The sequence below is a fragment of the Passer domesticus genome, chromosome Z, assembly GCF_036417665.1.
Source record: "Passer domesticus isolate bPasDom1 chromosome Z, bPasDom1.hap1, whole genome shotgun sequence".
In the NCBI taxonomy this organism is placed as follows: domain Eukaryota; kingdom Metazoa; phylum Chordata; class Aves; order Passeriformes; family Passeridae; genus Passer; species Passer domesticus.
The window spans coordinates 29,243,337-29,257,853 of record NC_087512.1 but is presented as its reverse complement, the minus strand read 5'-3'; the positions used below and the strand labels follow the sequence as shown (position 1 = coordinate 29,257,853).

Below are 14,517 nucleotides of genomic sequence, written 5' to 3'. Positions count from 1 at the left end.
TGCATGTAAATTAATTACTTTCTTCCTTTGTTTCAAACAGTCCTACCCAAAACTTCTGTTCTTTTGTAAATCCTAATAATAGCGAATTTGGCAAAAATAGAACCTTCCAAGTGTCCTTGAGATGCTGCCAGAGGTCTCATGTAGTCACACCACTACATTGTGCTCTCCATACCTTCTGGCTTGATGTTTCAGGATACGGAGGGAAGGGTAGGTTAATGTCGACTTTTCTGGTTTAGTTCTAATCTTGCTTCCTCTTATTTTTCTCTGTTGGAGTCGATCTAAAATAATTAAAAATCCAGCTGATAGGACAAGTACGGCTCCGGCCATGTAGAAGCCTGCTCTGTAATCTCCAGCCATGTCCACAATCAGACCTGGAGAGAAACAAATGACAGGCATGTGAATGATGGAGAACAGGCTAAAGTAAATTAGCTCAGCAGTGTGAATATATGCTCTTGCAAAGGCAGTGTGCTGGCTACATAATTGTTTGGCAGATTTCTACACCATGAGCACATGGAATATCACCCCAGTATAGCATTTTTCAGTTTGAAACACAATTCATGTCTCATTGTTTTTCATATGTGAATTGCTAGTGAAACAATATATTACACAGTTTGAAGCACTTTCCACCCTAAAGTGTAGCAGACAGTGCAGGTGCTGGCAGAAAAAAAAGACAGACTCTGCAGCTGTGTATGTGAGCAGCTCCGTGTTCTGTGGTGTAGCTGTCACTAGTTGCTGTAATTTGGACCATAACTACAGCATGAGTGAGTTTAAAGAAGGAAAGGAGATTCATCTGCTAGAGACAAAATTGTAGAATTTGTCTGACATATTGTGGGTTTCCAGTTCATAAGAGAGTCACAGATGTTAACAAAAAGACCTTGATTTTCAGGGACATTGAAGCCAACCAAAACATGTAATGCCATTGTGTGTTATACTGAAAAATCTCTACAGTACAGTAGTACAGTAGAGGCACTGCAGCAGTGTGTCAGCTGCCCTGTGGGTGTGATGGCACATTCCTTTGTGGGCTGATGAAGGTTGCTTGCTTGTGGAAAGTGTGTCCATTTTAGGGTATTCCCTAGTCCACATTCTAAACTAAGATCAGCCCTACATAGGCACAGGAACCATGAACTCAAATCTTTTAGATTTTACACTCAAAGGAGGAGAGGAGAGCTTGAGAGGCACTTAGGGTTCCCAGTTCTTCCATATCTCTTTGTAGTTTACTAAACATACAAAAAGGGGCTGCACTGATTCCCAGATAATCAGTACTAGTGACCAGCCACTATAAATTGTATTTTATTCAGATCTTTCCAACACATTTTTCATACTGTTGTGTTTCAAACTCTCTACAAATCTTCCTGGTCCCTGTATTTTCAAAAGTGAATAAAAATGTTCCAGTGTTTCAGTATTCAGTCTGACTCATTTGCAACCCATTAGCAATGTCATTACCACAAAAGTCACTTGTAGTGCGTGAACGATGGTCTTTGGATGAGGACTCAGATTTGCATTATACAATTCACACTGGTCAATTTTTAAATTTTTTTTTTGCCATATCACTTTTTAAAGACTCTACAGCTTGCAGTTCATTTGTCTTGCATTTTTCCAAGATGACTATATCTTGTTGCCAGCCCATAAATCCATGTGCTGTCTCATTGTCTGCTCTCTCTTCCCACTGTTCTTATGTGCTGCCTTCCCTGTTTATTATATAGTTGGCTCAAATGATGTCTAAAACCAGCAGGCATTTCTTTGAATATTTCCTTGAGGTTTGCATAGCCTAATGTTTCAGGCTGTTCAATTTGAACTTCTCTAGAAACCCTCCCAACAATACCAACATTTGTGCAATATCACTAGTCTCAAATTTCAGTGTCTTCTCTGAAAGTGTGTGTCTGCTGCTTGTCCCAAAAGCACACTTTCTTAGCTAGATAGTTGGAGGCTATCAAGTGGCATTATGTGGGATTCAGGAAGCAGGACCACCCACCATGTGAACCCTGCCTTCATCCCTCCTTTCTTGTAAAGGTATCTCTAAAATCACACAGAAGAGAGGGAGCAAGGTATTTTGGAGAGGATTTAAACTGACTATTTGTTTTTATGTATTTCTTGGTTCAGATACCCCTGAACTAAAAAAGGGGGAAATTTGAATGCAGATCCAGATCCTTTCAGTTTGGATTACCATTCCCCTTTCTTCTTTTAAACTGTATTTGGCAGTAAGTTGTCTTAACTTACCCGCAAGAGGAGGCCCCACAAAACCTCCAGTGCTTCGAATAAGCATGAAAAGTCCTAGGGCACTGTCAAATTCTGTCATGCCCACAACATCTGCCAGCACTGTAATGTGAATGGCGACTGTTGTACCAAAGAAGAATCCATAGAAGCCAGTGAATATTGCCAAGGAAAGGTAATTGTTAGCCAGTGGCAAGAGCATCAGGGAAGTACTGATCAATGTAATCGCCATTGCCAGCAAATGAATGGTTTTGGTAACATGGAGGTTGGCATACCAGCCACACAGCAATCTGCCTCCAAAGTCTACCATAGCCAAAATGGATAGGAGGGATGCAGTCCATGATTCATCTATTCCCAGGCTGTAGCTAAGTGGAACTAAAAATAATGGAGGAACAAAAAAACTCATAGCAGCTAATATACCAAAAATGGCATAAAGTACAAATTCTGGTCGCCTCACAAGCATCCAGTTGAAGGTTTTGTGCATGATGGGAGACTTATCTTCTTTGTCTGTCCTGGATGCATCGTTGCCAGGTGGTATTTCAGTTTCAAAATGGCTGGCCTCAAGGAAGCAGCTGCTTGCCAGGGGTCGCATCAGTACTCCACAGACACAAATATTGAGTTGGATGCCACCTATGATCAATAGGGCACCTTTCCATCCATATTGACTAATCAACCACTGGAAAAATGGCCCGAACATGAATGCAAAGGCACATTCTCCAGCACTGGCAATAGCATTGGCCAAAGCCCTTTTCTTGGAGAAATAGTGGCTAACAATGCTAATAGCTGGTGTCCATGAAAAAGAAATGCCAAGACCTGAAAAACACCAATAGAAATAGTACTGGTTAGACACTACTGAGGTGTCTTGTGAAGGTGGAAATGAAAGCAGTCAGTGCTTCTACATTTGCAAAATTAAAAAGCGTTAGAAGGAAAACATTTTTGCCTAGAAGAAGCATGAGCTTAGCTGGAGTAGGTGTAAGGGTATATTTGTGACATTATATTCTGTACATTGTATATATCCAAGTGAAAAAGCAGAACAGTTAGTTCTACATTATTACATTCGCACTTAAAAAAAAAAAAAAAAGAAGTTGGTTTCACAGGTTTGCTAATGCATGAGAAATCAATCACATGGTCATGGGGTTGAAGCTAGGCAGATCCCACTGTCCATGCTGTCTGTGTTAAGGTTGGTACTAGGTCAGACCAGCAGGTTGAGCTGAGCTGTGTTCAGGGTAGACAGAGAAGTGGGACATGAAGGAAGCTGGTATATTGCCTCTTTTTGTTCTTTATTTTCTTGCTCAACTGCTTTGAGCAAACTTAAAACCTGCTCTAAGTTAGAATTATTTTGATGGCTCCCTAGACTCTTTGGCAGCCCAGGACTGCCAAAGGGTTCAAATTCCAGACATTTTCTCAGGCATCCAGTGCAGAATTTGGAATGGTTTATTTTATTCCCTGCTAGCTTTGCTTCCTGTTCCAGGAAAATCTGCTAGCTGTTTTTTCTGGCCTAGTTTTGCCTGGAATAAAGGAGTAAATGAAAGGATTGGAATAAAATGAAAGCCTGGGACTCTGTTCAAAGCATAAGATAAGCTGATAGAAAGTATAGATTTTGGGATCTCTCTGTCTTTTTATTTCAGTACCCTTTATGAGGTTTTTTTAAACCCTCACAAAGCTCTTATCTCTGAATGAAAAATAAAACACTTAATTTTTTTGCTTGGATATAATTTGCAAGTGTAAATTACTGGCATCTAAATATTTGTCTTCTTTGTAGTTGCAGGTTTCCTGTACAAATTCTTATTTCCAGAGTGGAACAGGAGGGAAACCACTTTTAAAGAACATTGCTTGTTCTGGCTGCTCATAAAGTCAAAATAGATACCAGATTTTAAAACTCCTACCACTAGCACCTTCAAATAAGTTCCTGGTGGAAGAAAGCCATAAAGCCATAAATTCATACCCTGTAGGAAGCCAGTTGTTGCATACATCCAGACCATGTTGAGTCCAAAAAATCCCAGTGCCATTCCTGAAAAAGCCAGAAGTCCTCCAGTGATCACAACTGTCCGATGGGTATATTGTACACACAGTGAACTGGCAACAGGGGCTAGATCAGCAGAGAAATTGGAGAATGAAAAATACATTAGGAACATTAATCTGATCAATATGGCCAAATAAATAAAACATTTTGACGAGGACTACCATTATAATGCTTGACACAAACAGCCTTAATTCTGCTGGATGGGGTAGGAGGTCAATCAAAATTTCAAAATTGTATCCTTGCTGATAGAGAAATTACTGTTCCTGAGGCACAGATTTGAAAACATATTCATCATATGTATACTCTTTTAAAGGGAAAGATCATTTTAGTGCCTTCCTTGTAGTAGGACAATTCTACTGATTTTCATGTAAGGATACAACTACCAACAAGAAAGAACCTCATGGACTGTTTTAGCAGAAAGTGAAACTTCAGCCACGGAATCTATAGGTTCATCTATGAAAATTGTACTATTGAGAATGTGTTATTGATATGTCTGGCATGAAAACTTTCTGGAGAAAACTAACTTTTGTTTTCTAGAATTTTGCAAAAAATCAACCCTTAATGGAATTTTAAAAGTTTATAAAGGACCAAACACCAGGGTTTATTTTGTGGTAAATCTTTTTCAGAAAATTGGCAGTTCATTTCTTAAATCTTTATTTAGTGGTACAGTTTCTCACAACAGAGGCTGTTCTATGCAAAGGCAAAGGTGCAGGTGGTACAGATCTGATGGTGCAGCAGCTGCGTTGGTCTCCAGTCACTGTCTGGAAACACTTGGAATGTCAAGGATATTTTTGCTTAATTAAGGATAGTTTTACTGCCTGCATGTTTTTTCCCATCAGCATCGCAAGAGTCGAGGGCAAGGCTGTAGGATTTCTTTAAATAGCCATGACCACTAGGGGGTTCCCAAGTTCCACCTGGCATGAACCAGCTCCCTACAGTCTCCGAAACATCCTGGGAACTGGAGTTCATGCGTAAAACGGAATTCAGTTAACGGGGAACACGTTTCTACATTGAAATAAGTAGTAAGACAATTATTAAGAGAGAGCAGCCAGCAAGGAAGGTTTCATAGTAGTTTGTAGGGGCAGGTTGTTGTACACTAGCCAGAGCTAATGAGAATTAAGAGAATGTGGTAGCTAGGATGAGTGAAATAAACCTGACAGAGTATTAGTTGTTGCAAAATCTGCAGCATGTACATTGTCTGACAGCAGAAAGACCTGGCAGGAGTTATACAAACCTCAAATGTCTCATTAGCTTTTACAGCAAAAATATTATAATTTTATAAGCACGTAAAAATGATACTGAAATTCTGTTATTATCTTAAGTTGTAGTTGATGACACATGATAAAGTACATGCATTTGGTGAATCATAAAATATGATGAAAAAAAGAAGAGAAAAGTAGACACAGGATAACATCCATGAAAGTTCTTGAAGACAAGAAAAAGATCTGCAGCTGGAGCAGAAATATTACCAAATCTCAATTCTTAAATAGCAAATAAGAAGAATAAACAGTCAGGAATTAAACATGGAGTAGAAAGAGAAAGAAACAGCCACAGAACTGGAAATGGGTAAAATAGCTTGACTCCAGAATCTGAAAGGACAAGGGCAACACACAGAAAATGCACAAGCAATGGAAAGGGATGACAACAAGAGTACAAAGAGAACGGTGTTGGGAGGTGTACATCAGTACCGAGAGAAGGCTGGTGAAGGTGATGGGGAGAATCCTTGCTGTAGTAAGCTGAACAGCCTGTTGCAAGTGCTGACCTTGGGAGTGGAAGCACATGCTCTCCTTTGACACAAGAAACAGACCTGCTGTTGAAAGGATCCAAATAGGAAAAAATAATAATTCAGTGATCATCCTTCATACTGAGCCAAGAGACACGTAAGGTTTCCCAGAGATAGACATTAAGAAAGACTAAACCAGGACTGGAAACATGCTCAAAGAACTGGAGGTTCAGGTGATCTTCATCAGGAAGTCTTGTGGTCCCTATAAATGAAGCAAAGGCAGAAGAAGATGAGGACAATTATGTATTGACCTGAGACATTTATAAACTATTATGCCCAGGGGGTTTGGAATGTTTGACCACCAAGCTTTATTCAGTGAAAGAGGATTATTTTCAATGGATTTCAAAGGATGAAAAACAATTTCTGCTGAATATTATAACTGCCTTCCTGGAAGTAGGCTGGCCTCCCACGTGGCTAGGCAAATATTATTTTTTTCTGATTTACACTTGATATTATTGTGTCATATGCTCTATTCCTTCATACATTCCTACACAATATAAATATATGCTATAACAAAACAAAGCTTAACTAAAACAGGACTGTTAAGTTTTTCCCCCCTGTGCTGGCTTTTTCTTCTCATGAAGATCAAATGCCTGAATGACACAATAGTATCACAATATGTCAGTGATACATCTATTTTGTTAACCAAATTGACAGATTACCATTTTTTCATTTCTGTGGTCTGTGAAGCAGGTTTTTCAAATTTTTTTTTCAGTTAATTATATCTGTCACTGCAAAGCAGGCATCAAGGATAGCAGTTTATGGAACTGATAAAATCTTTTCAACTCATGACTTATTTTATCTTTTTACTTTGACTTTGGGTTACTCTTTTTTCCTTCTGAATACATTTTTCAAAGAAAGATCAATTGCTCTTGATGTTTGGAAGTACTGTATTTCCAAGCAATAATACTGATAGGTGTGGACTGAGTAGGATGCATGTAATTATACAATGTCTATGCAAAGAAGTGTCTTCAGAAACAAAATGATGATAGTATTTATTATGTAAGGATATTTACCTATTGCAACAATATATCTCTATGAGAATATGCAGAACAGACTTCACAAATTCTGTACAGTTCAAGTCTGCACATGTTTGGAATCCTCACAACATGTGAAGGATCATGCAGTTTACAGGGCACTAAGGACTCTCTAAACAACCAAGCTGAGTCAAATGCAGTATATTTCCTATTTTTCCCTCCTTCATTTGGTGTGATGTGGTATTTGACCTCACTGCCTTTGACTGGGACAGTTCACTCTATCTTCCCCTACTCTCTGCTTGCATGGTCATGTCTTTATTGAGTTCTCTCTGTGAGAATAGATTTTTTTTTTCTTTTTAACCCTGTGAGTCTTCTGGTAGATCAATAACTTGGAATTATAGTAAGAGGGGTGGAGGAGACATAGAATTGGTAATACATGCAAAGAAAGGGGATCTTGGTGAAGATAAAAAGTGGGAAAAAGCAGGACTGAGAATAATTTTGGTAGCAGATGGCTTACCTGATGGATGGGGTCACAATCCTTGTATTTTGAAGTACTTTGAAAAAGTGACAGTCACTCTGAGATCAGTGAACTTGCCCAAACTGTTTTAAGAACTTGATTCAACAAGCTCTGTGGCTATCAGAATTATCTCTAATGAGTTTAACTCAAAGCCTGTAGCAGAACTTAATCATGAGTTTAGGTACATGTTGTTTTTTCAAGCAATCAGATTCCTGTGTCTATAGAGTTTTGTTATTAACCCATTCCATATATGAGACAGTAAATACTAATTTTCTGAATTTTTTCTGCATTTTTTGTAGAGATGGAAGAAGGAAGCCTAGACCTTACATGTTTCTGGGATTGGGTTTTTATAAGGAAGATTTCCAAACTTTCTTGGGTAGTTAATATTAAAATAAAATGCTAGAGGAGTACTACTACTTACCTCCTAAATGAAAGACGGCAATAGTTACTGATGTGATCCAGGAAGTGGTGCTTGCAAGTTCATCAAAGTGCTGCTGGATTTCAACAAAGAACAGACCGAAAGTCTTGAGGACAGCAACAGTGAGGCCCATCACCATGAAGGCTAGCAATACCACAACCCATCCATAGCCACCGTCTGGTGGATTGCTGTCTTTAGCCTGCATATTTTCTAATTCTTAGTTCTTCTCTGGTTTTTGCGTTGTTTTTTCTTTTTTTCTTTTTTTTTTTCTGGAGTGGTAGTGATGGTGATGAGGTTTTTTAACAGATCTGCAAATTGGTAGAAGGCCCGTGTTAAAATATTATAGGAATGGCTTACACAAGTAATTATGAAGTTAAAATACAACATTCATTACAGAGGTTTGACTGAAAATATTACCTGGGTAACAAAGGCCTCCAGAGACAGACGACTGAATAAAGAATTTTTTTATTTTTTTTAATTCAAGTACAGAGTTAAGAAAACAAAAGAAGCATGCAGATGTAAACAAATGAGAGAAGACAATGGGAAAATGTTCAGACATGAAGATTTTCAAAGATAGAAGAATTGTAGAGTCCTCAACATTTTAGCATTTATAAATATTAATTGTTCCTGCAACACCAAGCGTTTTTGCCAAAATTGTGCACATCCATCCTTGCAAAGATATATTCATAGGCAAGAACATCTTATTAAGCACAAAACTGAAAAAACATATTTCCCCTTAAAAGTTTGGTGATAAACACACAGCAATCATGCAGTGCATGGAAGATATGGGATCTGGCTGGAGGGAGAGAAACATTCATACATTCTTCTGGTTTCTTCACGGACACTAAATTCTGAACAGGGATATTGTACAAGATACAGAAGACCAAAAAAGACCTATCTCAGGAGGAGAATGGGAAACTTGGGATAGCTGAAGATGTACTATTCTTAAAATTATCTACCCTGTGTGCACCTGGGAAAAATGAGCTGCGTGAGGGAATCCATACCACTTGAAATTATCCAGTACAAAGAAGCAGTCACTAGTCCTGTGATTTGCTCCCTTGAGGTGCATGATCTCAGCAGGATCTGAATCACTGCAGCAGGGTGGGGGAAAGAAGCCAAGAAAGCCTTGTAGGGATCAGAAACCAAATCATTCTACTGCCCCATGTCTGGACTGACATTTGCACATCTTAAAAAATCTTAGAACAGCCACAAGAGAGGGAGAGACTGCCTTATGTTGAGGTCTGTATGAAAGAATCAGGTTTTCGTTCCCACAGTTTCTGGGATAATCTTAAGCAAGTTGTTAGATCTGGCTGTGCCTGTTTTCTTAGTTGTCAAATGTAGCTAACACTTTCCAAGGTCATACATTTTGTAAAGTTGGAAGCATTAATACTTGTATTAGTGCTCAGTTAACTATAAGAAAATAAAGAAATTATATCAAGCTGTAGCTGTAGCATTCTGACAATGCTGAGTTCAAGTAGCATGGTCATAATTTTGTTTGAGGCTTGGAAGAACATAAAAAGAACACAACACTCAAGCTAAATGAGCCTGCCTAGGGAGAGTGATACTGATATTTCTGCATTCTGCATAGACATGCCTAGGCAAGGGATTATAATTTGGGCCACAAGACAGATAGAAGAAATCCTGATGCTTACCAGGCAACACCCAGACTAAAACAGGCATGATAAAATCTGCATGACACCACCCAGCACCCTTCACTTTCATTAGGCAAACTCTGTCCCAGGAGGAGAATAAATTGGGCCTTACTGCTCACAAACTTAAATGAACAGCATGTTTCCTTACGACAAACACATCTTTTATGTCACAGCTCAGAATTCATCCTTCAGTTCCTTTTAATGATCACAGTGTTACATGTTATTCCAAAATGAAATTACTATTTCAGTTGCATTATTAATTAATGAGATAGTTATTTTCCAGCAGCCCTATGGATTTGAAAGCAGTGCAGCTGCATACTATAGAGAATTGTTGGAATGCCTAAACAGGGTAGAAGAAAGCATAGATATGAAAATAAAGGAACATGGTTCTGACACCATACTTTGCTTTCTTCCTTCTTCACTTGCAAGAGACAATCTTTATTGTAAGATTATGTAATTGCAAACATCCTAAGCTGAAAAAAATCTACATAGGATCTCCTTTTGCTCTTAGCTATTGAGTAATGGTAAACACTAAGATATTAATTAATTATTAATATATACTATTTAATAATAATTAATATTTTCACTTACCCATTTTGTCCCTGGAACTGACCTTCTAAATAAAAAGGAGGAAAGACCTGTAGGGAACTGCTCCTCCTGTTGTGCCTGGTCATACACAACATCCCTCAAAAATGTAAAGCAGTGCCTGGAAGCACAAACATTCTGTCTAGCATACCACTGACTCCTACCTCCAAAATTTCTCATGGCTGCTGGAACAGATGTCCTGTGAGACATGGACTTAAATCAGGAAAGTCTGGGCTTGGTGTGTGCATCAGCAAGAGAGGACAGCTCTGTTAGTAGTGTTGTTATGCTCATGGCAAATTTTGCCAGCAAGAACACGCAGGCAGGAGTGCAACTTTTATCTTTACACCTGGATAGCTACAAAGACACTTTCTGAGACACTGGAGCTGTTCCTCTATTCATGCTCTACAAGTTCTCCAAGCTATTTCTGTTTTGATTCATGCCAATGATTCAGAAAGCTTATCAGACAATAATAAAAATCAATTATAAAATGCTTATCTTATTGCTTACATTTTAGGGTGCCAATAAACTTGTGAAGACAGATACTTGTTCTACTTGGTTATCTTGTGCTCCATGTTATAATTTACTCTTTCAAAAGAGCAAATGAGTTGAATACATTTGCTACACATTGCAAAACAACATGGTGGTGGATTCAAGAAAAAGCTGTTGTTAGTATGAATCCTAAATCTCTTGTTTTCATGCAACTCATACTTAACACTCCCCAAATAAATGTATTCACTCTCTCTGAATGGACGCTGAGTGGGCTCCTTGTGAGCTGGTGATATTTTACAGATATAGGTTCCCCAAGAAGACCAAAAAGGGCAAGTATTAAGTTTTTCCACATTTAAAGAAATGTGACTTTGTAATGGGGGTTTTGGGGTTTTTGGTTTGGGTTTCCAGTACAAACATTGTACTATTACCTTGGATTTGGACTTACTAAAAAAAAAAAAAAGAGAGAGAAAAAGAAGAAAAACATACTTAATATACATAGACACCAAAGAACTTTTACCAAACGCTGATACCTTGAAACAGGAACTATGTAAAACTAAATACAAAATATTGCTTTAATAAATTAACAACAGATTAAATTATATAGTCTTGTTTTATTGGTTGTATTAGAAGAAAGATGGAAAGAAACAAAGAAATCAATTGTTATTTATGCTGAAACTTCCTCCACACATGTGACTTGGTACACAAGCAAGGAACAGGCTATGTTTGTCACATTCAGATACCTTATTATTTTCATCTAACACTCAGACTGGTTCTGCTGATGCTCACCTGTCACTAGAGCTTCAACTAAAATAGAGTTGTACTAGTTACTGCTCCTCAGACACAAATTCAGGAGGAACTCTTCATTAAATTTTCCTTTCTAACTTCACAGCATCATTCGCAACAATTTTAGGAGTCAGTTTAATGAGTATGATCTATAGCATTTTATTGACAAAGCATATTAGGATGGAAAAGAGTGGCTGAATGCTGTGAGCAACGAGTTAGAAGTAACAAAAATCAAGTGTAGCATCAAGAAATTACCTTATTAAGATAGCCAAGGCTTGTATGGGATATTAAGCTCTTCATTCACCTTCCAGTTGTATGTAAGTTCTTGAGTTGTGCTGCAAACCACCAGGTCATCTTTCTCTTGAGCTACCATCTGGCTAGCTGAACAAACCAATTTGTCTCCTTCAGGATGTGTAAGCATTGGATTTTATAGGAATCCCCTCCTCCCCTCCTCAAAAGTCATTTGACTCCACCCATACTCAGAAAAACAAAGTTCTGTCCTCACTAGAGATCAGAGAAACAAAATCAGGAATGGGTGGAGGAAACTTACAAGAGGAATGCAGATTTTATTATTTATCTGCACTATACTTACACTAGCCTTGGACTGCTGTTTCTTTCCATGTTTTTTACTGAACTCAACTATTGGACCAACCAGAAAGTTCAGATGTGTCAGCTGACATCAAACTCCCCTGTGTTCTGGGGCATTTACTGCAAATGTTTATTCAAATTTGAAGTTCATTTGTGGCTTCCCTATGCTTGTGCTGTTGGGCAGATGTTGGCTACAGTGAGCATCACATAGCCTGCAGCAATGACAGAAGTTACAGGAAGCTCTAATGTGCTCTCCTGAGCATGATATATGCATATTTGAGCCCTTCTCCACGCCAGAGCAGTCCTTTACTTGTGTGATTTAAGAGCCCACAGTTACATACTGCTGGTCCTTGTAAAACTTTTCTCTCCCAGCTCTCACTGCTGGTTTATTGGAACTTATTCCCTTTCCTACCAATCTACCTTGCACTAAGGCTGTGATGGCTGTACTGCTACTGTATTTGTTGGCGGAGGCAGGGTGGGCTGTTGCAGTCACTACCTGTTGGGTAACTGTTGGTAGGCTGTTCCAATTTGTAGTATTTTTATTTACATGTTTGTATACTTCATGACTGGATTAGTAATATGTGTAGTTTGTGTGTGCTAAGGAAAGTATAAACATGCAGTTGACCTACATAACTAAGAAACAGATATATTGCATATTTTTGGCATATTTGCATGTGAAGCCAGCAAGTTTGTAACGTAACATTCTAATTTCTTTTGCTGGGAAAATTCCCTAGAGCTATGTTTTAGGGCTGGAGAAGACAAAATCATGGCAAAGGAAAATTATGGGGTATTTTTTTAAGTGGAATTAGTGTGCAGTCTTGATAGAAAAGTTGCTGCCACTCCTGCTTCGCCTCCTCGCTACCACGAGGGTTTTCATGCAGTGAACTAGACTGGTGAACTGACACTGCTGGTCACTACACTGGGGCAGTTTCCCAGTTTGGCGAAATTAATTGTGTGCTTTTACAATGCAGAAGGCAGAAAAGAAGTAGTCAGGAATGAATCTTGACAGGTGAAACTGCTCAGTCCAGAGGAGAAGTTGTTGTACACATGGTGGTTGTATACACTCAATGTATTTACATGCCCTGTGAGCCCAGTACATTCTGACCCATGATGTTGCCAGGCACAGGGTTGTGGCTGATTGGCCTGTAGTTCCACTGATGTTCTTTACTGCTTCTCTAAAAACAGTAGTTGTGCTTCCCCTTTGCCAGTCACTGACAGCTCCACCAGCTTCATTGCCACGACTTACTTCTCAAATGTGACACTGTGGCTCAGCCACTTCCTCTGCCCATTCCCTCAGAACCCACAGCTCACCCAGTGAGCCTCCTGCTGTATCTGCCTGACTTCCTCATTGTTAGCATGCTTGGAATAGGTGGCCCTTGAATATTGTATTACAGTCATGGGAATTCAAGTCTATATACAAAACAATGAAGACTGGAATATTTCACTGGTCAGTCCATCAGATTATTTTTAATATTATATTCACTGATATTACTGGGGATTATGTGCAAAGGAATATTGTCATGACCTGTCATGACTCTGCCTTAAAACCAGAATGGTCTTAGTGGGACTACACCGAATGTTCATTTTTTACAGTCCTTCCTAATAAATACATTTAGTCTTTACTCATACCATTTAGTTTGGGTTATCCAGAACTCCTATTATGCATTAATACCATAGTAGATTCTGCTCATCTGATCAGGCTAAAATACTTTCACAATTTCTGTGTGAACAGAACATACAGTAATTTTATGCTATACCTGTGTACAGTACTTCTTAATCATCTATTGGTTTCCTCCACATGTTAAATTTACAAATAAAATTTAACTTATTAAACTTATTTCTACTTTAAAAATAAGACAAAAATTGTACACTGCACTTCTATTAAACTGCTTACATTATTTCTTGTTCAACATTTAAGCATTTTAGAAAACTCTTACGATAACTTTCATGTTTCCATTTATACACTGGAGGAAAAAAATTTTATTTATTATTCCAGATGCCAAGAAGAGTCACTTCTCCTCAGATCTAGTTTGTCAGTTCAGCTTTCACTAATTCCAAGGGTTAGCTTCCACTTTAAGTGCTTGAGTAAGCACAAAATACATTCACAGGTAGACTGTTCCATGAAATATTTGGTGTAGAGTGAAATGAGAATCTCCCTGGAACATCTGTACTTCAATAACAATGATTCATGATTATGAAGAGATTATGCTTAAATGTTGTCCAGTCAAGTCACAAATATTTAACCATTCAGGATTTAGTGTGTCTTGGATTTTATTACTAGGCTCATAGAATGAAATCGGCAATGGTTGAAACAGATGCTTGATATATATGTATTTCTAAAACGCCTTTTTCTCAGTATTCTCAAAACTGAAAGTAGTGATAGTGTTCTCTGCTGCTGTAAATAATTTCAGCTCCACTGATTTCAAAACTACTTCACCCCTTTCACCACCAGAGAATTTCTTCATTGATTTCTCAGTGGGAACAGGGCTGT

General features: G+C 38.4%; 1 protein-coding gene across 4 annotated transcripts in view; it reads right to left on the bottom strand.

Annotated features, from left to right (window-relative positions):
- The window catches only part of LOC135289407 (monocarboxylate transporter 13-like), a 22,028-nt gene extending 7,511 nt beyond the window's left edge, over positions 1-14,517 (bottom strand). For 2 of the 4 annotated variants that reach the window (XM_064402971.1, XM_064402972.1), the window contains exons 1-4: positions 7,933-14,517; positions 4,157-4,300; positions 2,218-3,024; positions 173-371 (exon numbers count right to left, since the gene is read on the bottom strand). In XM_064402971.1, the coding sequence (XP_064259041.1) occupies positions 173-371; positions 2,218-3,024; positions 4,157-4,300; positions 7,933-8,134 (1,352 nt within the window). In that variant the 5' untranslated portion in view covers positions 8,135-14,517. Of the gene's footprint in view, positions 1-172; positions 372-2,217; positions 3,025-4,156; positions 4,301-5,922; positions 6,382-7,932 lie in introns of those variants that run through there. The other 2 variants (XM_064402974.1, XM_064402973.1) reach the window with 2 other exon arrangements.